At 36.7% G+C, this 22,125-nt stretch overlaps 1 protein-coding gene and 1 pseudogene across 2 annotated transcripts; one reads left to right on the top strand and one right to left on the bottom strand.

Annotated features, from left to right (window-relative positions):
• Positions 1-296: 296 nt before the first annotated feature.
• Positions 297-1,238, bottom strand: LOC128572516 (putative vomeronasal receptor-like protein 4). Its single transcript, XM_053572554.1, has one exon. The coding sequence runs from the start codon at positions 1,236-1,238 to the stop codon at positions 297-299; it is 942 nt and encodes a 313-aa protein (XP_053428529.1).
• Positions 1,239-19,833: 18,595 nt separating this feature from the next.
• LOC128572515 (PIN2/TERF1-interacting telomerase inhibitor 1-like) lies at positions 19,834-20,430 on the top strand (annotated as a pseudogene). The gene is made up of 2 exons (XR_008376214.1): positions 19,834-20,213; positions 20,292-20,430. The product of XR_008376214.1 is annotated as a PIN2/TERF1-interacting telomerase inhibitor 1-like (transcript).
• The last annotated feature ends 1,695 nt before the right edge of the window (positions 20,431-22,125 follow it).

The following is a 22,125-nucleotide window of genomic DNA, read 5'->3' as shown; positions in this document are numbered from 1 at the left end:
CATTGATAAGTTTTATTACCAATTGGAGCTTCTTAAGATAGGTAAGTTTTCTTATATAAAGTTCAGGGAAGCAAAATAAAAGATTATAAACTTCTAAGTCATATGGGACAACCATCATGGTGGACACTGGACTTTAAAAACTGCCAAGTTTTTAACAGCCTTGGTTTCAAAATAATGGATATATAATAAGAGTATAATTTTATACATGTTAATTACATCAAATAAATTATCTTATACTTGAAAATTTAAATGATGGCATACTTGAAAGTTTAAATGATGGCAGAAGAACCTGTTCTTCAGAGAATTATTTTTATTTTATGCCACTTCTCCTGTATATTTTGAAGAATGTTGATTATTCTTTTGTCTGAACTGAGTAGCACCAAAGGACTGACTGTGGCATAGGTATTGACCACAAGACTCTGGACATTCCGGATGACTGGGCCATATGCCCATAACATGATTGAGTAGAATGAGATAATAAAATCTACCCAGTACATGACCACAAAGCAACTCACTAGCAGCAGGATGGTCTTGGTGGCCCTCTTTTCTGGGGAGGCTTTAGAGGGAAGCCTGGTGCTATGAAGATGTTGGGATCGTCTCTCATGCCTGAGCAAAAGAATTGCCATGTATGCACTTGAGAGCAGCATGACTCCTACAAAGGAGACATGCCTTGCTAATGACAAAGTAAAAAGAAGACCCCTGATGATGGAGCTCATGGGAGAAAGTGAGCAGTATTTATCTATATTCAGTAGATTTGTCTGGGTCACATTAGAAGTAGCTACAGTGTAGAAGATCATGCTACTGTTAAAAGACAAGGTGAGGGACCACAAAAAGAATAAAACATGGATATTGTAATCTGTGGATTTATGTTTAAATCTGGCCAACCAGGAGGTGCTGGGGCTGATAGTGATGGCCTGGAGCATGCTCAGGAGGCTGGTGGTGCAGATAGAGAGATCCTTGATCACTCTGCTCAGGTAGAAAAACGCCTTACATTTGAGGTCATTCTGAAAGTTCAATGACTCAAAGAGTTCTGGAGACCCCATTAATACTGCGATGAAGAACTTCACTATGTGAATGAAGGCCAAGTGACAGATGGTCAGGTCAGTGGGTTTCACCCTGTGATCCAGAGGAAGTATGAAAATGCAGAAGAGGAAGAGAAAGAAGTTGGCTGAGATTCCAATACCAATTTGTAAAAATAAGCAGTTTTTAATGGTAGCATAAATGAAAAATAAGTTCATTGTAGTAGTAAAGAGGAGATACTTACGTATCTGAAAACATAAACAGACATTATCAGTGTTCTTTCATAGTCAAAATTGTCACCACCATATGTTTTTTTCCCCCTTCAAATGATTAACTCTTCCTATTTTATACAAATGATTTAAAATACAGATGCACAGGAAATGCTGGATGTAGTATGCACTTGCACAATGTATTTGATTTAATTAATGGAATTTTTGGATCTAAAAAAAGAATTTCATATTTCTACGAGTATCTAGTATGTGATTGCATGAATTAGAAAAATTATTTTTCAATATCATTTTGGGTTAGGAACTTATGAAATTTAAAACCAGCTGTTTTCAATTATGAAATATAGAAGTATATGTAGCAAAATATAGCTTTCAGTTAAAGAATTCAAGTTTGAATTCTGTTCCATACATTACAATGGAAATTAAAACTTTGGTATGATATCATCACACAAAATATGTCATTTTAATATTATTGTCTGCAAGTAAAAATAGTGATCAAATATAATTGACACAATGTATCAATTTTTATTTTTCAATTTCAAATTTAAAATCTTCATTATTACAGATGTTTATATCACTTGTTTAAATGAAAATTCAATAACAATTTGTATTAAAAAAACACAGTTCTAGTATTATATAGGTATTAATTGATATAATGCCTCAGTATATATACTGTATACATTGTTGATATAGTGCCTCAATATACAGGGTGGCCATACAGTTCATGTGCAGTTTAAATTAGGTGTCTATTTCAAACTGCACACAAACTTTATGTACACCCTGTATGCTGCCTCAGTGTATGTATTTACATATACACACACACGTACATATACACTGCATCATCATTATTTTAACAAAATAACAAATATACTGTATCTGTATATAAATTAAATGCTTATATGAATATATACAGATATATAGAAAGTCCTCATTTAATGTCATTGATAGGTTCAAAGAAACTGTGACTTAAAGAAAATGTGGTACTTTAAAAGGAAAACAATTTTACCACAGATGAATTGATATAAATAAGTGACAAATTTCTATGGCATAAAGAATGTCATTTTGCTTAAAGTTGCAGTTTCCAAGGACCTATCAATGATAGGTAAAGACTAACTTACATAAAAAACCAACATATACACTGTTGCATCTTTATAATGCACCCACTATGTATGCTCCTAGATTGTCCTTATTCTTTAAAAAGCACTGCTTTACTGCTCTGTGTTACCCTCTTTAATACACAGCACACAAAATGCTGATGAGACTGTAAATGACTTGATAGTATACAGCTGAGGTGAAGTCAATTTTATGCTAATGGTGAAAGAAACACCAAAACAAACTCCTGGGGAACAAATAATGTCAAATTGAGTCTTTCTACAATTACATCTTCTGTGGTCTTACAGTTTCCAAACCCTCAAAATTTATGTTAAAACCTTATCAATGGCTGGGTCTCATGTCTATAATCCCAGCATTTGGGGAGGGAAGGCAGGAGGCTTCCTTGAGGCTGAGAATTCAAGACCAGCCAAGGCACCATCTGAAGGCTCTTTCTCTACAACAAAATTTAAAAATTAGCAAATCACAGTGGGATGTGCTGACAATCCCACCTACATAGAAGGCTAAGGGAGGAGAGTCATTTGAGCTTGGGTGTTGGAGGCTGTGGTGAACTGACATTATGCCACTGTACTCTTAAGTCTTGAGGACAGAGCAAGACTGTTTCAAAACAAGCACATGCACAAAAAACAAAAAAACTCATCACTAATATGTTCCTATTAGTTGATAAGTGTTTTGGGAAGTAATTATAAAGAAGGAGCCCCTATGAATAAGATCAGTGCTCCTTTTTTAGAGGACCCAGGAGTCTGCTTTTCTCTTTCCACCATATGAAGACATGATTAGAAGGTACCTTCTATGAGTCAGGAAACAAGCCATCACCAGGCATTAATCTTCCAGTGTTTTGATCTTGGAGTTAATTATCTCCAGAATTGGCCATCCATTGTACGAATGGACTAAGAGACAACATCCCTACGATACTTTCTCTTCTTGATCCCTGTTTCCAATTTCAGGACCTTTGTGATTACATTGGGCCCACTAGTAATCAACAATAGCATCTTTACCTTAAAGTCAAGTGATTATCAACCTTCATTCTATATGCAACCTCAATTCTGATATTTGCATAATATAATATAATATATTCCCAGGGTCTGTGAACATCCTTGTGGTTAGAGGGGGCATTAGTTTGTTTACCATAAATCCTATTAACCAATTTTATTAAAGTAAACATGATGCTAGCTCTCTTCCAACTTACTTTTAACCCCAGAGATCTTTCATTTAAACTCTCTTCATCTCGGGAAGAAAACTCTCAATTTTTAATAAAACCATCACCACATTTCTTCACTTTTTAACATCTGTGAGATTGCAACAAAATATTCATAACTCTTTTGTGGAGATTTCAGTGAATAAAATGATAGCTTCGCATGCCTTTATATTTATATCTTCAATACAAAAGGTATTTTTCCCAAGTCTAATCAGGATACTTTCAACATGAAAGCAATTTATAAAATTTCATTGAATAATAATTTTTATTTTTTTATGCTTTTTTTTTTACATGCAAACTACATTCGTTCAAATTCGTTACCTAGACTTATGTTTTCAGTGCAAACATTTGAGTGTTACAGAAGGTCATATGGGAACATTGCTCTAAAACTACCTAATATATATGAACATGTAAAGAAAAATTTGTATGTTTGATCAAAAGGTCAAATTGCTTTTTAAAAATATTTAATCTACTGAAGAAACACATTTATCTTTAGTGCCCAAACCAAAAACTCATAGTTACCACCAACATGAATTACTATGTTCATCACACTTGGCTTCTGCTGTCATCTTGGAAACAGATTAGTATTTTAACAGAACAATGGTCTCTACATTTTACATATCATAGTCCAGAAGCAGAAAAAAAGGATTTGAACATGAATCACTAATATATGTATGATTGTTTAGTAACTATATATACAGATTATTTAACTGGTAATATAAGCCATATCCCCATAGATAAGATTTGTAATATTTTCATTTTTCACCCCATAGGATATCCACCCCCTCACCACTAATTCAGGCCCCCATCTTTAAATAATTATCACATACTCAAAAAGAGTACATATGGTAGGTCAAAAAATGGGAGATTTCTAAATTTACTCCTGAGAGCATTGATTTTGACACTGATCAGGAGAATACCATTGTTCTCTGGATTATAGTTGAGATATAAAGCACCACACAGTTAAGTTTGAAGTTCAGGTTAAAAATGAACTATTTTAGTATATACATCTCCCAAATGTATATAAATATTACATTCAAATATACAAATACTGCCGTTATTCAAAATTTATTATTGTATTTCCAAATGTTGAACTGAACTTCATCCTGAAGTTTTATTGGTGTTTGTGGAAACCTCACCAGGAATGACTCATGGCATGTGTAAAACATGATTAATAACAATAAAAACAAAAATAAAAGAATAGATATAAAAGCCATATAGGTTGGTGAGCGTGTAAAGGAGAATTTGGCCTGAACAGATCCCTTTCGAAGGTATAAATCTCAATGTAAAAATACATCTTGGCAGTCTCTAGATAATGCAGGTCAGATTTATCCTTGTTATTCTGGCTTTATGCTAGGCAATTCTCAGTATTTTATACCATAAAATCTGAACATAACCACATATAATAGTGGGAAAAATTATACTATAAAATAACAAAGGAGCAAAAGATTGGTTATAAAATCTGTGGATTTAGATCAGATATTTAAGGTAAATATAAAACCTAATATAGGTCTTTGTACTCTGCCTGATATGTATTTATATTTATACACACATATGACCGAAGTTAAATATTGTTTTTGCTTTATTATGGTTATTAAATAATGATGGAATTTTGTTCACCCATTTCACTACAGTCTACTATCAGCATTGTAAAATCTATGCCTAATCACAGACAGCATAAAGTCATGAACAAGTGCTCAGGTGACAAGGTTGCAGTGAGTTTGTTATTTCAATGGCAAAAAATGGCAACCTGGGCGGTGCCTATGGCTCAAAGGAGTAGGACGCCAGCCCCATATACCAGAAGTGGTGGGTTCAAACCCAGCCCCAGCCAAAAACTGCAAAAAAAAAAAAAAAAAAAAAATTGGCAACCTAAGTAACAGAGCTAATGGTTGCAAGGAGGAAAATATTTTCCCACCTAGATCAATTCCATGAAATGACCTTTATAACATGTAAAAATGGTAGAAGAAAAAATCTGATAAGCGTTAGATAGCATTAAATTGTTGAAGAGCTGCTACTGGTTTTGGCAATTGAACTTAATGTAATTACAGTTGGTGGCACAGGGCTATGGACAGGAAAATCATAATTTCAAGAAATTCAAGAAATGGATAGAGTGCTGTGGCGTCACAGCTCACATCAACCTCCAACTCTTGGGCTTAAGCCATTCTCTGCCTCTGCCTCCTGAATAGCTGGGACTACAGGCACCTGCCACAACGCCCTTCCATTTTCTGATTGTAGTTGTCATTGTTGTTTGGCAGGCCTGGGCTGGATTCCAATCTGCCAGCTCTGGTGTATGTGGCTGGCGCCTTAGTCACTTGAGCTACAGGCATCGAGCTGACATTTTGATATCCTTGTAACAATTCTCTGCCAGCATCCTTTTTGTTCCTTTATGTCTTCTACGTAACCTAACTCTATCACCTCTCTCTTCCATTTTAATTAAACATAGACACTTCTGTACAGTATAACTGTTCAGCACAGACAATGCTTACTTGTGATTTTAATAAGGAAACTGACATTTTTTGGTCACTGCACTATATGTTTTTTTCAAGATTTTTTTTATTAAATCATAGCTGTGTACAATAATGCAATCTTTGGAACAGAATAGAGAACCAAGAAAATAACCCAGCTGCTTAGCATTATTTGATCTTTGACAAGCCAATTAAAAACATTCAATGGGGAAAAGATTCCTTATTTAACAAATGGTGCTGGGTGAACTGGCTGGCGACCTGTAGAAGACTGAAACTGGACCCACACTTTGCACTGTATGTTTCATTGAAGAAAATTGCGACCTTCAGAGGGATAAACATAAATACTAAATTGAGAATATATAATGAACAAATTCCATGCCTCTAAATATTATAAATTATATTTATCACAAAAGAACCTCACTCAAACTAATATGCAGAGCATTTTAAAGTTTCAGTTTACTGAGAAATTATAACATACTAAAACACAGTTTACCTTGAGGAATTATATAAAATCATGCTGAATATCAGCTGTTAGCATTTATGTAAGGTAGTAATTAACTCTGCAGAAATTTAATAAGTGCCAGAACATAATCTTTTAGACAGTTGTAAGGTAACAAAAAATTCTCTATAGTTATTACTATTATAATATGAAACAAAGTTGTCCTTCTAGCTATTTGTTAAAGATATATTATTATAAAACTTTATACACATCTTATGTTTCATGACATTCTAAATGTAAACACTTATAAAATACAGAAATGTTCAAAAATCTCCAAATTTTAAAGAATCAAGAGATATAACTAATTTATTTCATGAAGTTAGATGTCTATGTTTAAATTAATAAAATTTTATATAAATGTCAGAAGTGATAGATAATAAGTAATTTAATGAATGAGAAAATTAATAAAATTTAACAAAGTTAATAAAATGAGAACAGTCAGATGTACTCAAATTCAAGTAGAACATTCCCCAAATCCAGATATCCTTCTACAAATTTATAACTTTGTGACTTCCTAAGATTAATTCAATTTATATTTTATCTAGAAACATCCAGTCATGAGACATAAGACTGAAATTATCAGAAGGCAATTCTAACAACTACCTGAGAAAATTCTGTCTCAGTTCACCCATGAGCACCCCCTGTAAATGAAGCTGACAAATAGACACTAACCTGCTGAGTCTTTAGAGTGAGTTTACATGTGTGAGATGAGGCCCCAAGAAGTTACAGGAAAAGGATGTTGTCAGCTTATCTCCCTGCAGGACCATAATTGTCATCTCATTTATAAACGCAGGATGACACCTGACACTGAGATTGGTATAAAGAGAAGTCACCACAGGGAAAGCTAAACTGGCTTACTGGGAAAACAATAAATAAAGAACAGCTGGGTTCAAACATTTCTCTTAATATAGTATGAAGATTAATTATCTGGGTGAACTTTGATGAATTATATAATTTCAGTGCTTGACAACAAAACAGTAGTCTCTCAATAACTCTCCTGACTAAATAAGAACTTTGTTTTAGTTTTGCCAGTGTGTCCCAAGCAAGTACAAGATAGAACATTTCAGTATACTTACTGTTTGTGATCATGTTATGATTTCTTTAGTAAATAAATTGAATAATAATCATGAATAATAATATAATCATTATGAAATGAAACTGCAATATTAGATAAATAAAGAAATGAGCATCCAAAAGGCATGAAAATGTTATATTGAATAATTATCAAAGTGATTCATAATGAGACTGGAGATGATACTGTAACATCTTTATTTTTATTTATTTGTTTATTTATTTATTTATTTTGAGATAGTCTCACTTTCTCACCCTTGGTAGAGTGCCGTGGCATCACAGCTCAGTGCCGTGGCATCACAGCTCACAGCAACCTCCAAATCCTGGGCTTAGGCGATTGTCTTGCCTCAGCCTCCCGAGTAGCTGAGACTGCAGGTGCCTGCCACAACTCCTGGCTATTTTTTATTGCAGTTTGGTCGGGGCCAGGTTCGAATCTGCCACCCTCAGTATATGGGGCAGGTACCCTATCTACTGAGCCACAGGCACCGCCCTATTGTAACATCTTTAAAGCAGAAACTGTTGAAGGCCTGGAGATTGTTTTTCTGCTATCTGAAACCCATCATCATGATATAACCTTTTTCTTAAAATAAGCCTTCCATTTCTGTAATGTAGAAAATAATCTCAGCATAATCAATGGACAATAGAAGTTTTTTTGTCAAAACAGGTACTGCCGTGATTAGGCACATCATACATGCCAAATGAGAGAAAATATACTTACATTCTAACCACCACTTGCACACATGATTTATGTATGGCTGATGATTATTGTTGATAGTCTCAATTATCATCCCATGTATGGAGATTTCATATGAATATATTTATTTTCCTGAAAATACTGTTTGTGATTGAAATAGAGGAGATAAATTTCAGAATGACAATCATAGAGAGTTTAAGCATCAGAATTCATTTACTAAAATAAAACATTAAATTCCATTAATATGCATTAAATTATAGTAGGAGATGATAGGAATCAGTGTAGGGTCAAGAGAACACCTTTTGTCTCAGGAATTTTTTCCCTATCCTGAGAATATTTAGCACTGGACTAGATTTAAATCCAGAAGAATCCCTTTTCTAGGCCTGATCATTAGCCAGACTCCTGAGAAGCCTCCTTCCTTTGCAGATTTTGCCTTTCAGACTGAAATCTAAAATACTCACCTGACTACATCTGTTTTCAGATTGATGGTTTCAGTGTGATAGTTTCGTCAGTCAGTGTATGTGTAGAAGTAAAGCAGGAAAATCCTGAGATAAACTTTTGAAATTCTGTGAGCGGACCTCTCCACTGAACTGCAATGTAATTTCACATAGAGTAGCAATGATTGTGCACACTAGTCAAGTTGAGAGTATATATATAGAAAAACTCTATCTTTGTCATAAATTCCCCAAATAATTGCAAATTTCTAATCAGCATCCCTAAGACACCACGGGAGTGTTTGGGAGATGCTCTTCCTTTTCCAAGGTCTTCAGAGACAGAAGAGAGCAGAGAATGCTCAGGTCTGAAATATCAGGGAGTAGCAGTAAAGCATATATTGTACTAGGACTGTGTGCTTCCCTGAGAAGATGTTTTCCACAAATTCTAACATTTTGTTAAGTCTTGGGTTTCTGAAATGCCCCTTTATTTAAGTTATGAGGAGAAAAAGAGGTGACATGAAGAAACTAACAAGATTGCATCAATGGGTTAGATTAGGAAGACTGAACATAGTGTCATAAATTTATACTACAAATCATCAAAACTCAATGTATATTTATTTAGAAAATAAAATGATATAAAAATTTCCTTGGAAAGTATTCCTTACCAATATGGACCCTACCCTTGTTTAGATTCAAAGTCTAAAAAGACTAATATTAATAGAATCAGGTAAGTGACAGGAAGATTTCACAAATAAATTTCCAGGATCAAATGGTTGAACAGGGAAATTCTGTAGTCATTTTCAATGTCATGTAAATCAATTCTTCCAACTCAATTCAATATTATTACATTGGACATGCAATTTCAAAATAAATCATGCAAATAAAATTGGACACCGATACAAAATCTCATGAACACTGTACAAAATAATAGAAAAAATCTCAACTTTGCTTACAAAGATAAATATGTAAGATGAAATACTATTAAACAAATACTAATTCAGTGTTAAAAATAATATGATAAAATGCACTTTATGCCTGGAATTGTAGAGTAATTACACATAAAGAAAACCACTGATAAGATTCATCATTTTCATAGACATAAATTGAACAATGACATGACTATGTTCACCTATGAAAAATGTCTATTTAGCAGAATTTAATGTGATTACTATTAATTTAAAAGTATTAAAATTAGGAACAGATAGGTCTTTTCAAACATAATGAACAGTTTTGGGTTTTTGAGATAGAGCCTTACTTTGTCACCCTTGGTAGACTGCCATGGTGTCATAGCATACAGCAACCTCAAACTCCTGGGCTCAAGTGATCCTCTTGTTTCACCCTCCTGCGTAGCAGTGACTGCAGGTGTGCCCCACAATCTCTGACTATTTTTTTAGAGATGGGCTCTCACTCCTGCTCAGGCTTGTCTCAAAATCCTGAGCTCAAGGAATCCACCCACCTTTGCTTCCCAGAGTGCTGGGATTTCAGGCGTGAGCCACCATGCCCAGTTTTCTTATATGCAGTTTTTCTTCATACTCATAGAAAACGCTGAGAGAGATTTCTGCCTACTATTCTGGGAAATAGTACTAAAAATCACAATATCGTCTCTAGCATTTATTAAATTTGCATGAAGCCTTATCCAGAGTAATCGAAGGTGACAAAAGAAATAAAAACAAATACATAAGACTCCAATTTGAAGATGCTATGATCATATACCTGGAAAAACAAAGGAATTGGTAGAAAAAAATCATTATACAAAAATTTCCTTATACAAAAGTTAGTTTAGTTGTTATAAACTAAAGCAATATAACACTGATAACAAAATAAAACAGTAACCTTTTGAATTGATACTAAAGTCTTGAGTATAATAAACCAAATTTACTTAAATTTTATATAAATATTAAATCAATGAAAGCATGAAAAAATGTTCACAGGATACAAAACCAGAAAACAAGTTTGTTAGAGACACCACTACTCTACAATGAATGGAATATAAGGTGAACTACAAGGAGCAAAAAAGTAATCTTACACTCAGGCAAGGCATGATTGACAGATCATCCAGAAAGAAAAGAAAATCTCATCATGCTAACTGAAGACTTTTTAGTAGAAACCTAACAAGCCAGAAGGGAATAGAATCCGTTCAATTTTCTTATATAGAATAATTTGCAGCCTAAAAGTTTGTATTCTGCAAAAGTAAGTTTCACAATTGGAGAAATCATCTTTTCCAGACAAGCAAACACTAAAGGAATTTTCCATGACCAGGCCTGCCCTGCAGGCAATACTCAGAACAACACAACAGATACTCACTAGTGTACAATTACTTAAATCAAACCCCAAAGTCACAAATCTCATAAAGCAATAGCACAAGAGGCAAAACAGAGCAATAAGGTACTACCCAACTGGATGAATTGATTAACGCTCCATGTATCAATTCCAGCACTTAACATTAAGCATCTGAATGCTGGAGGCGGAGCATGATGGCAGATGGGATAGATGTTTAGCTCAGCTCTCCCAGAACAACAGGGGAGAGTGAGTGGGCTAGATAATTCCCAGTGGGGAATATTAGTATAGACAGGCAGTTCGGGGTGTGCAGTGAAGTGGCGGATTGCTGGACTCAAAGTGTAATCTGGAGCTGTGGAGACTTCCAGAAAAATTTCTGTGCCACTGCTGAAGCAGCAGGCAGTGGCAGCAGTAACCAGCCCACCCCACCTGAAGATTACAATTCCCAGTTCATTGTGGAAACTAGGTATTGTGTGGAAAAATTGGTGAAGCGTGGACTCCTGAGCGGAGTTTGGCAGTCAGATAGGGGTGCTGTCTGGAGCAGCACAGCCAGGGCTAGGTGGCTGGACACTCACTCAGGTGGGAAGCATCTCGGTCAGGAAGCAGACATATTTTGAAATTTAGGAAATGGTGACTATCACAGGCACCTTTTCGCATAGGCCAGGTGAGGTGATTTGAATCTCACCTGCAGGCAGCCATCCTGCACCCAAAGCAGGTCCAGGATACCCTACACTTCATGGGGAACTGTTGCAGGGAGAATTTGTGAAACCTGCCTGTGAAGATTTTTTTTTGTAATTGGTGGAATCAACAACTCAGTGGGGTCTAAGAGCCAAGCAGGTAGCCAGGCAACCACCAAAAACACTGTAAACCGTGAATCAGGTATAAGCCTGGGAATCACTCACAGTGTCACCTGGTGTCCAGAAAGTATATTGCAACATAAATATATTCCTACTAAAGTTGATCCATATGGCATACATATAGTCATATGTTTATATATATAAGAATGATATTTTTGTTTGTGGTGACTGTTTTCCTTTCTTTTTTCTTTGTTTGATCTTTTTGCTCTTTTGCATTTTTTCTCTTGCTTGTAGGAGCTATTGTTAATTTTTAAAAAATTATTATTAATACTATTTTTTTCTCTTTTCCTCTTCTTCCCTTCTTATGGTTGCTGACAGTGCTTACATCTGGCTATTAGAATTTTTTCTTTCTTCTTTTTAAATTTTCTTTTATTATTATTATTTATTATTATTATTTTTATTCTCTTTATTTTTTATTTTATTTTATTTTTTGTCTGATTGTTTATTTGTTTCTGATTGCCTGTGCATCTGTGTGCTTGTGTGTCTGGTAGCTTTTTTGTTTATTTGTTCATTTTGTTTCAATGTGTCTTGTGTTTTGCTAAATCCTCAGGTTGGCTATTTTCCCTAACTCCAATTTTTACATTCAATAAGAACAAGCGGGAATGGGGGATGATGGCTGACTGGAACCAGCTTTCGACAGAAGCTCCAGTCCAGAGGGAGAGATAACAGCCAGAAAGAACCCAACAATGATGAAGGGTGGGAGCTGAGCTGAGAGAATAGATAATTTCACGTATTCTCTGCTGAGGCAAGCTGTAACTCCAAGGAAACAAATTTCAGGTACAGAACTCATCCCAAAGAGGAAGTGTGTCCATCCCCTCCCCCAAGAGAGTTGCTTGTTTGCTGTGAGCTCTCTACCATTGAGTGGTGAACTGAGGTTCTCTTCTCTCACCCGACTGGAGTGACTTGCTGGAAGCTGGGACTCCTTCTCCAAAGAGTCCCTGCTGTGAGCCTAGGAAATACCTTGTCTGGCAGGAAGTTGGAACAAATACTTTCCCTGCCACCTTGAACTTCCAGTCTACCCTTCTCCCCTTGTCTGGTGGTCTAGAAGTCCAACCCCTTCAAAGACCAGAATGTCTGCACTTCTTGGCTAGGACTGGGCATTGCATAGGACAGTGGCAGCACAGCTACGCTGTATCTGTGAATCTGGTAACAGTGCAGAAAGACACAGAAGGGAAGGTGTCTGGCCTGGTTCTGAGAAAGTATATCTCAGCAGTGGATGGAGGCTTGGGTCTCCATGAGATGGGTAGAGACTTGGGAACAGCTGAGGTGTGTGAACCCAAGTGGAGACACCTCCCATGCAACATCAGCATTAATAGAGTGATCCTGCTGGGGTCTAATTTCAGAGAGTCACCTCCCCAACTCTGTGGTCAGCCGGAGGGAACCAGACATCACCCTATAAGGATACCAGAGCTGCAAAACAGTGGCAGCAAAGGTGCAGTGGCTGAGGGAGAAATACATTTACTGTCTGGATATCCTCAGGTTTAGATTGAGCTCAGGTGGAACACTCCCCAGTTGCCATTGAGTACCTGAGGCAGGCAGGCTTCCACTTCCCCTACTGGCTCGTGGCAGAGGATGGTAGCTGAGGGGAGGAGGCATTAACTTTACTTTGACTCTGGCAGGTGCAAAACTGCCACATTTGCTTATTTGACAGATCTGGGCCACAGAGACTGGAGGTGGGGTTACCAGAGACTGGGGTTATGAGAGTCTGGTGGTGAAGGGGGAGCAGGGTGGGGAAGGCTGCCACAAGGACAGAGCCAGGTTGCACTATCTCCCCAAGATAGCCATCAGAGACTCTTGCTGTAGCCCTGAAAGAGACCTTTGCAAACCTGTAGGGGAAAGCCACAAGCACAAGCTCCAGCTCATTTGGGAAGGAGTGGTTAGCTCCAGTTCTGGGCCCTTCCAAACTAGTCTCACCCCACCAGTTTTAATTGACAAATAGGCCCATATTTGTTTTCTATAAGAGAGTTAGATTCTCTCTCAATAGCTATTCAGGGACAACCTATCACTTCAACTAAAAACATGTAATTAATATATTACCCCCCAAAGCTGACAATACTCATGAGGAGGAGCCAGCAGAATTCTGGCAACATGAAAAATTATAGCACATTAACTCTCCTAAGAGATTATAAGGGGGATACAGAAGAAAAATACCATCCATAGAGAAACTGCTGAAATGTCAGAAATAGAATTCAGAATATGGATAGCAAATGAGAAGATTGGAATTGAGAAGAGGAGGGAAATAGAAATTTAAAAAATAGTATAAAAGCCATCTCAAGAAATTAATGACTTCAAAGGCAAAGTCACGAAGAATATAGACATAATTAAGAAAGATATAGCAGAGCTTAAAGAATTGAAAGAGGCATTTGAAGAACTTTAAAACACAGTAGAAATGTTCAGTAATAGAGTAGAACATGGAAAAGAAAGAATTTCAGAAATTGAAGACAAGACTTTTGAAATATCCCAATCATTCAAAGAGGTAGAAAAAGGGAGAACAAAACCATAATATTCTGTGAGAGCATTATGGGCTATTTCCAAAAGATAAAATATCCAAATTATGAGGATTCCTGAAGGAAAAGAGGATGATTCTAAAGGCACTGATGCTCTACTCCAAGATAGTATGGTAGAGAATTTCCCAAACATTGCAAGACACACAGAATTTCAGATAGTAGATAATTTCAGAACTCCAAAATGAGTCATTCCAAACAAAGTGTCTCCTAGGTACATTGTAATTGACTTTACCAGAGTCAAAATGAAGCAGAAAATCTTGCAAGCAGCCAGGCATAAGAAAAGTCTTATATACAAAGGGAAAAATACCAGGATGACCACAGAGCTTTCAGCTGAAACTTTTCAAGCTAGAAGAGGATGGTCCTTGGCATTTAACCTTTTTTTTATTTTTTTTTGGTATTTAACCTTCTTAAACAAAAAAATTTTTAGCCCAGGATCCTGTATTTTGCTAAACTGAGTTCAATTTATGATGGAGAAACCAAATATTTCACTTACATGCAAATGTTGAGGAAATTTGCTGTAACTAGATCACCTCTACAGGAAGTACTCAGACAAATTCTTAATAATGGTCCATCACCAAAGTAAACACACCCAGACATTAAAGAACAAAGCCTAGCTTCCACAATGGGGCAAGGGAAAAAATAAGCTCTGAGCTCTGAAAAACTAGATGACAAAAACTCCATCATATGTATCAATTTTCACAATAAATGTGAATAGCTTGAATTCTCCTATAAGGAAGCACAGACTGGCTAAGTGTATACAAAACCTCAGGCCTGATATCACTTAACCTCAAAGGATAAAACAAGACTCAGGGTTCAGGGATGGAAAACAATAATCCAGGCAAATGGAAATCAGAAAAAAAAGCAGAGGTTATAATCATGTTTGCAGATACAATTGGATTTAAACCAACAAAAATAAGGAAAGGCAAGGATGGGCGCTACATACTTGTCAAGGGAAGTACACAACATGAGGAGATTTAAATAATTAACATTTAGGCACCTTACCTGAACGCTCCTTGATTTATAAAACAAACTCTAACTGATCTATAGTATCAGATATCTTTCTGCACAATAAAGTTAGAGATTTTAACACCCCTTTGATAGTACTGGACAGATTCTTCAAGCAGAAACTAAACAAAGAACTAATGAACTTAAACTCAACCCTAGAATAAATAAACTTAAACAGACATTCACAGAACATTTCATACTAACAAAACTACACTTTCTTCTCATCAGCCCATGGATCATCCTCCAAAATTGATAATGTCTTAGGACACATATCTAACCTCAACAAATTCAAAAGAATAGAAATTATTTCTTATATTTTCTCAGACCATCATGGAATAAAAGTTGAACTCAACAGTAACAGAAATGTTTATACCAGGGTGGAGCAAAATGGATCATTTGGCTGAGCTCTCCTAGTACAAATGAGGAAAAAAAGAGAACCCAGCCATACCTGGCATGGGGACTTTACCAGGAGTCATAGCTCAGGGTGCACAGTGAGTTGGTGGTGTACAGGAGACAGTGTATGATCCAGAGTGGTTGAGATATGACTCACTGGGCAAGTGATTGGGAGCCAGCAGGAATGGCCAGCCTCCCCATGGAGGCTAGGGATGGGAGGAAGCCTTTCTACAGTTTTCAGTTTTCAGGGGAAGCTGCACATTGAGTAGGAAGCTTGGAAGAGTGGGCAGACTCAAACAGTATACAGCAGCCAGGTTTGAGTAGCATTTGGAGTGGATTTGCCATCTGTTTGGTGTCTGGAGGGGTAGTCATATTGGGAAGGTCCCCATTGCCAGGGGGCCACAATTGTCAGAAGGTTGTGAGACAGTCATGAGTGTGGGTCTCTTAGCAAGGGTCTAAAGCATGGCTATCTTTGTTCCACCTGCTGGGATCAAAACTCTTGGTACAAGCTGAGTGGCTCCTGCACCCCATGGGAACTGCTATCAGGAGGCACTGTAAGAGTTGCCTCTGAAGGATTCTAGAGAGCTTTATGATCCCAACCTGGCAGGGTCTGAATGCTGAGGAAATAATCAGGCTATCACCCAGGGCAACTAAAGAACCAGGACCATGCCTGGTATATGTATGTATAAGTGTGTGTGTGTGTGTGTGTACATAATTATATTTTGGTATTCTTTCTCTTCTTTTCTTTGTTGCTGAGTTTGCTGCTATTTTTGGCTATTTGAGCTTTTTTGGTTTTGTTGTGCTTTGTTTTTGCTAATTTGTTTGGTTGGTTCTATTTTTAACTTCCATGTTTACTTTCATCAAGAGCAAGGGCTCCTGTATTTTTGGTTATGGTATTTTAGCCTCATTTATTCTCTGTCTCTATTTCACTTCTTTCCATTCTCTCTTTTGATAGAGACTCCTCTATTTTTCTCATCTTTTCCACATAAATTGTTCGTACAAGTAGGATATCCCCTCCTTTTTTTTTTTTTCTCTCTCTTTCTTCTTTCTTTCCTTTTTCCTCTTTAGTAAAATGTGGGCAGTTTACATTTATGATGTTCTCCAATAGGGCGTCCATTCCTTTGGGATAATCTTCTTCCCCTTCAAGGATCCTTATTATTTGTGTATTTGAACACTTGGATCATGGATATTAAACCCTGGGTCATCTCAACTGGGTTTAAAAAGTCTAAGTTGTAAATTGGAATTTGGAGAAATAGATCCTCTGTTCTCCAGGGACACTGACTAGGATCAGCCAAGGTTCCTTTCTGGTGTTATTAACCTTAAGTGTATAGAATTAAAAAAAAATTTTTTTTTTTGTAGTTTTTGGCTGGGGCTAGGTTTGAACCCACCACCTCTGGCATATGGGGCCAGTGCCCTACTCCTTTGAGCCACAGGCACCGCCCAGAATTCAAATTTTTGATAGCAATTTTAAATGATCTGATTTTGTTTCTAACAAAGAGACATCAGTTTTCTACTGTTAAATTTTCTTGAAGCTCTTGAAATATATTTTCTTGAAGGATATTTTTCTGCCATTCTTTGTAGAGTTAATGACTACATAACAGGAATGGGGACTTCCAATATTCCAATATTCCTGAGGTGCATTATCACCACCACTTTTTTCTTTCTGTTTTCAGGTTATTCTGATTTTATTCTGTCTTCATTTCAAGAAACATGGGCACCAGGTGGCGCTATCCCCACTAAATTCAGACACCATTAACTTATAAATTTCAACAAAATTAAAACATATTTGTCACATTTGTGAATGTACTTTAACAACAAAGAAATAAAATTTGAAGATGTCAGCAAACACATTATCAAACTACTCTGACATATCCCTGAACCCTAGTGAGAATAGCCACATCATAAAATCTGGAACTATAGACACCTGTGTGGACAAGAAGGGAACATTTTTGCACTGCTGCTGGGATTGCAAACTAATACAACATTTACAGAAAAGAAGTATGGAGAATTCACAAAGAACTGAAAGTTGACCTTCCATTTATTCCTGCCAGCCTACTACTAGAAATATAATAAAAAGAAAAAAAATTATTTTTTTATTAGAATATTTATTGTAGCTCAATTTACAATTTCCAAGATGTGGTAGGAACCCAGGTGCTCATCAACCCATGAATGGATGAATGGATTAAAAAGTTGTGGAATATGTATGCCATGGAGTAATATTCAGCCATAAGAAAAAATAGAGACTTTACATCTTTTGTGTCTACTTGGATGGAGTTGAAACACATTCTTCTTAAAAGTATCATAAGAATGGAAGAACAACTACCCAATGTACTCAATACCAATAGGAAACAAATATCTAAACAAGTACATGGCCATACCAAAGATAAACACAAGGTGAAAGGGAAACTGGGCAGAGGAGAGGAGGGAAGTGGGAGGGTGATTGACAGGTTCTCACCTAATGTGCACAATGTGAGGGTGTTCAGCAGGCCCCTGGGTTAAGGACTCAACACAATTTCAACTATACCTTAAAAAGGAAAGCAATGTTATCTAAACATTTTGATCTTCATATTAATCTGAAATTTAAAAAATCAAAATCAAATTTAGAAAACTTATTTTTATGATAACAAAACACTGTCCTCATTTTGATAATTATTAGTCTCTCATACTAACAATGTTGTCCAATCTAATGGACAGGCATTTCAAAGTTTTTTAGTTTCCTAAAAAATATCTGATAAAACAGAATTTATTTTTAGGGAGGTATTTGAAATCATGCAGAATATTGGAAGTCCCCATTCCTGTTACGTAGTTATTAACTCTACAAAGAATTTGTAGTGGCAGAAAAACATATTTCAAACAGCTTTTATTTCTTTGGTAACAATAACCAAATTTTGTACTAGTAATAAGTATAATGGAATAAAATAAAATAATATCTATAGTCATCTTCAAAAGGTAATTAGTATACAATATTAAAAAATATTTAACAATTGGAAATAGTTTTAAAATATAAATATACTAAAACATCTCTAAATTAAAAAAAAAATTCTGCTCAAACCCTGGTGAATTTTTTCACATTCCTTGTGTCTCAAAGAATAATTAGTAAAATTAGACTAATTTGTTAATTAGAAAAATTAGTAAAATTGAAAATGTCAAATTCAATGGCTTATTCAAAAATCACAAAACAAAAAAGTTCTTTTAAAATCTATAAATGTATGGCTTCATAAGATTGATGAATTGATATGTTAATTTGGATGCATTGACTATATTTAGAAATGATTTACCAAGTGATGAGCAAGAAAGTTTGAGAAAGGAATTCTTCTCCCACTTTAATGAGAACATTTTTTCTTATCTCATCATCTTCCTTCTACCAAAGCTAGTCTTGAGCTCTCACTGTTAATGGAGCAGAGAAACAAGATGCTCCCGCAGCTGAGCTTGTGGATTGAACCTGTATGGGGAAAATTATAAAGCCCCTAAGGCTTAGTTGTAAGGAACAGATAGAGTGAGCTCCTCACCCTGTGACCCAGAGATGTCCGAACACCTGTAGAAGCAAGACTGGCCCCAGCCTTGTGATTGTCGGGAGGTCGAGCCACCAAAGGAAAAGCTGAACTTACCTAATTCCTAAAAAACAGCAGAGCCTCCAACTTTTTTTGCCTGAGCTAATTTCCCTAGGTAATCTTGCCTGAACAGACTGTGTGGCTGAATCCCTGTCAACAATACAGATTGTACAGAAAACAATACAGAAAGTACAGATACTTTCAAAATAAGTATCATACCATGTCAAATTTCTCCATGCATACCCACTGGTTCAAGTGATTTTTTGGTGACCTAGTCTATATTTGTTCTCAAGTGGTCTCAGGATAACAGCTACAGTATACAGGTCCCTTGTGAGAATAAGAAAAACTTCCTCTTCTCCATAATTATTTAATGGAAGTCGTATTTTCTCCCAAGAACACAGGCCTGAGCTAGAGGATATTCTAAGGAAAGTAAAATGCAGGAGTCTTTCCTTTTGGTGAGTGAACCCAGCACTTTTAGCTTCTTTTTGTGCCGGCTGTCCACTAGCCTGGGTGGCTGGATCCAGAGGCCCTGGTGTCACAGGCTCTGTGACACGTTGATGCTGGCTGAGCGGCGGCGGAAACAGAAGTGGGCTGTGGATGCAAGAAATACTATGTGGAGTGATGATGATTCCGAGTTTGGCCAGAGAATGCTGGAGAAGATGGGGAGCCACAGATCACATTAAAGTTCAAATTAAAAATAACCACCTGGGACTTGGAGCTACAGTCAATAATGAAGAAAACGGGATTGCACATCAAGATGATTTCAACCAGCTTCTGGCTAAACTGAACACTTGCCATGGGCAAGAAACAGCAGATACCCCAGACAACAAGGAAAAGAAATCTTTTGGCCTTGAGGAAAAGTCCAAAATTTCCAAAAACTGTGTTCATTATATGAAATTCACAAAAAGGAAAGGATCTTATATCATGGAGCAAAACTGATCTTGACTGCATTTTGGGGAAAAGACAGAGTAAGAAGACTCTTGAGGAGGATTCCAGCCCCTCCACTCCAGATGGGAATGAAACTTCCACCACAACAACCAGCGCCTTCACCATCCGGGAGTATTTCTCCAAGTGCGTGGCAGAGCTGAATAGCAAGCCCCAGGTCACAGCTCTAGGGCCTGACATTTCAGATACCTAGCTGGAACCGAAAAAGGGAAGGGAAAGAAACAAAAGAGGTATCATGAGGGAAAATACACACAGTTAACACCCAGCCTGGAGATAAAAAGCATGAGGAAAGCCAGGAGCAGGAGTGTGGGGTCAAGAAGAAGAAGGCTGTAGCGGGGGCAGCAGTCCAGACGCCCCATTGGGAGGACAATTCAGATGCGCCTGCTGAGGCTGCAGAGGAAAACGATGACCAGGACTGGATCCTGAAGCCCCAAAAAAGGAGAGAGAAGAAAAAGCTGCAAAGGCCAGTAGAAGCAGTGGATGTTATGCTAGCCAAAACACCAGTGAAAAAGAAGAAAGGTTCCAAATGAATTCTCTCCAGCCAGGCCCCTCCGACTACTCAGCTGCCAGGGCGCTGCCAGGCAGATGGCTTTGGCCTGAAGTCAAAGCAGAGTTAACCCCAGAGAGTTTGGGCAAATCTTTTAACATGCCTGTGGATTGTCGAGTGTTATCCTCCCACCACATTTCCCCAATTTATATTCCCAGGAGAACTTTTCATTATGTCCTAAATCATGGCTTTCATAAACAAAATTTTTTGTAAAAAAAACAACAAAACAAACAAAAACAGAAAATGCACTAGACCAAATGAAACAAACAGACATTTTGTGACTATTTTAACTGCTGGATGATACACATGTTTATTGGCACATGAAATGTTATCCAGCGTAGACCACATATTAGGCTAAAAAATGAGCTTCAACAAGTTTTAGGCGCCTGTAGTCCCAGCTACTCGGGAGGCTGAGGCAAGAGAATCACTTAAGCCCAGGAGTTGGAGGTTGCTGTGAGCTGTGTGAGGCCACGGCACTCTACCGAGGGCCATAAAATGAGACTCTGTCTCTACAAAAAAAAAAAAAAAAAATTATTTCAATAGATTTAGGGTATATAAATGCTATTTTTTTACATAGGTGAATTGTATAGTGGTGAAATTTGAGCTTTTAGTGTACCTATCACTCAAATAGTGTACATTTCAGAAAGTAGATACATTTTTCTCTCCCTCTTGCTCCCCCTTATTAGTCTCCAACGTTCATTATATCATTCTCTATGACCATACATACCCATAGATTAGCTCCCATATATAAGTGAAAACATGTAATATTTGGTTTCACATTTCTGAGTTATTTTGCTTAGGATAATGTCCGGTTCCATCCAAGTTGCTGCAAAATGCATTATTCTTTTTTATGGCTAAGTATTCCCTGGTGTGTGTGTATGTGTGTATGTATCATATATTTTTATCCATTTATTAGATGATGGGCAGTTGATTCTATACCTTTGCAATTGTGAATTGTGCTGCAACAAACATATGAATGCAAGTGTCTTTGTATATAGTAACTTCTTTTCCTTTGGGAAGATGTCCAGTAGTAAGAATGCTGGATTTAGTTCTTTTAGAAATCTCCATACACTTTTTAACAGTAGTTGTGCTAAATTACATTCCCAGTAACAGTGTATAAGCATTTCCTTTTCACCACATCCATGCCAACACCTATTGGTTTTTGACTTACTAATTAATGGCTATTCTGCCAGGGGTAAGGTGGTATCTCACTGAGGTTTCAATTTGCACTTCTCTGACAATTAGTACTGTTAAGCCTTTTTTCATGTGTTTGTTGGCCATTTGTTTTCTTTTCTGGAAGAATGTCTCTTCTTGTTTTTTGATCA

This window comes from Nycticebus coucang, chromosome 20 (assembly GCF_027406575.1).
Source record: "Nycticebus coucang isolate mNycCou1 chromosome 20, mNycCou1.pri, whole genome shotgun sequence".
NCBI lineage: Eukaryota > Metazoa > Chordata > Mammalia > Primates > Lorisidae > Nycticebus > Nycticebus coucang.
This window is presented reverse-complemented; position numbering and strand designations above follow the sequence as displayed.

Coding starts and splice junctions, on each gene's coding strand:
- LOC128572516 (XM_053572554.1), bottom strand. CDS start 1,238: ATGAACTTATTTTTCATTTATGCTACCATTAAAAACTGCTTATTTTTA.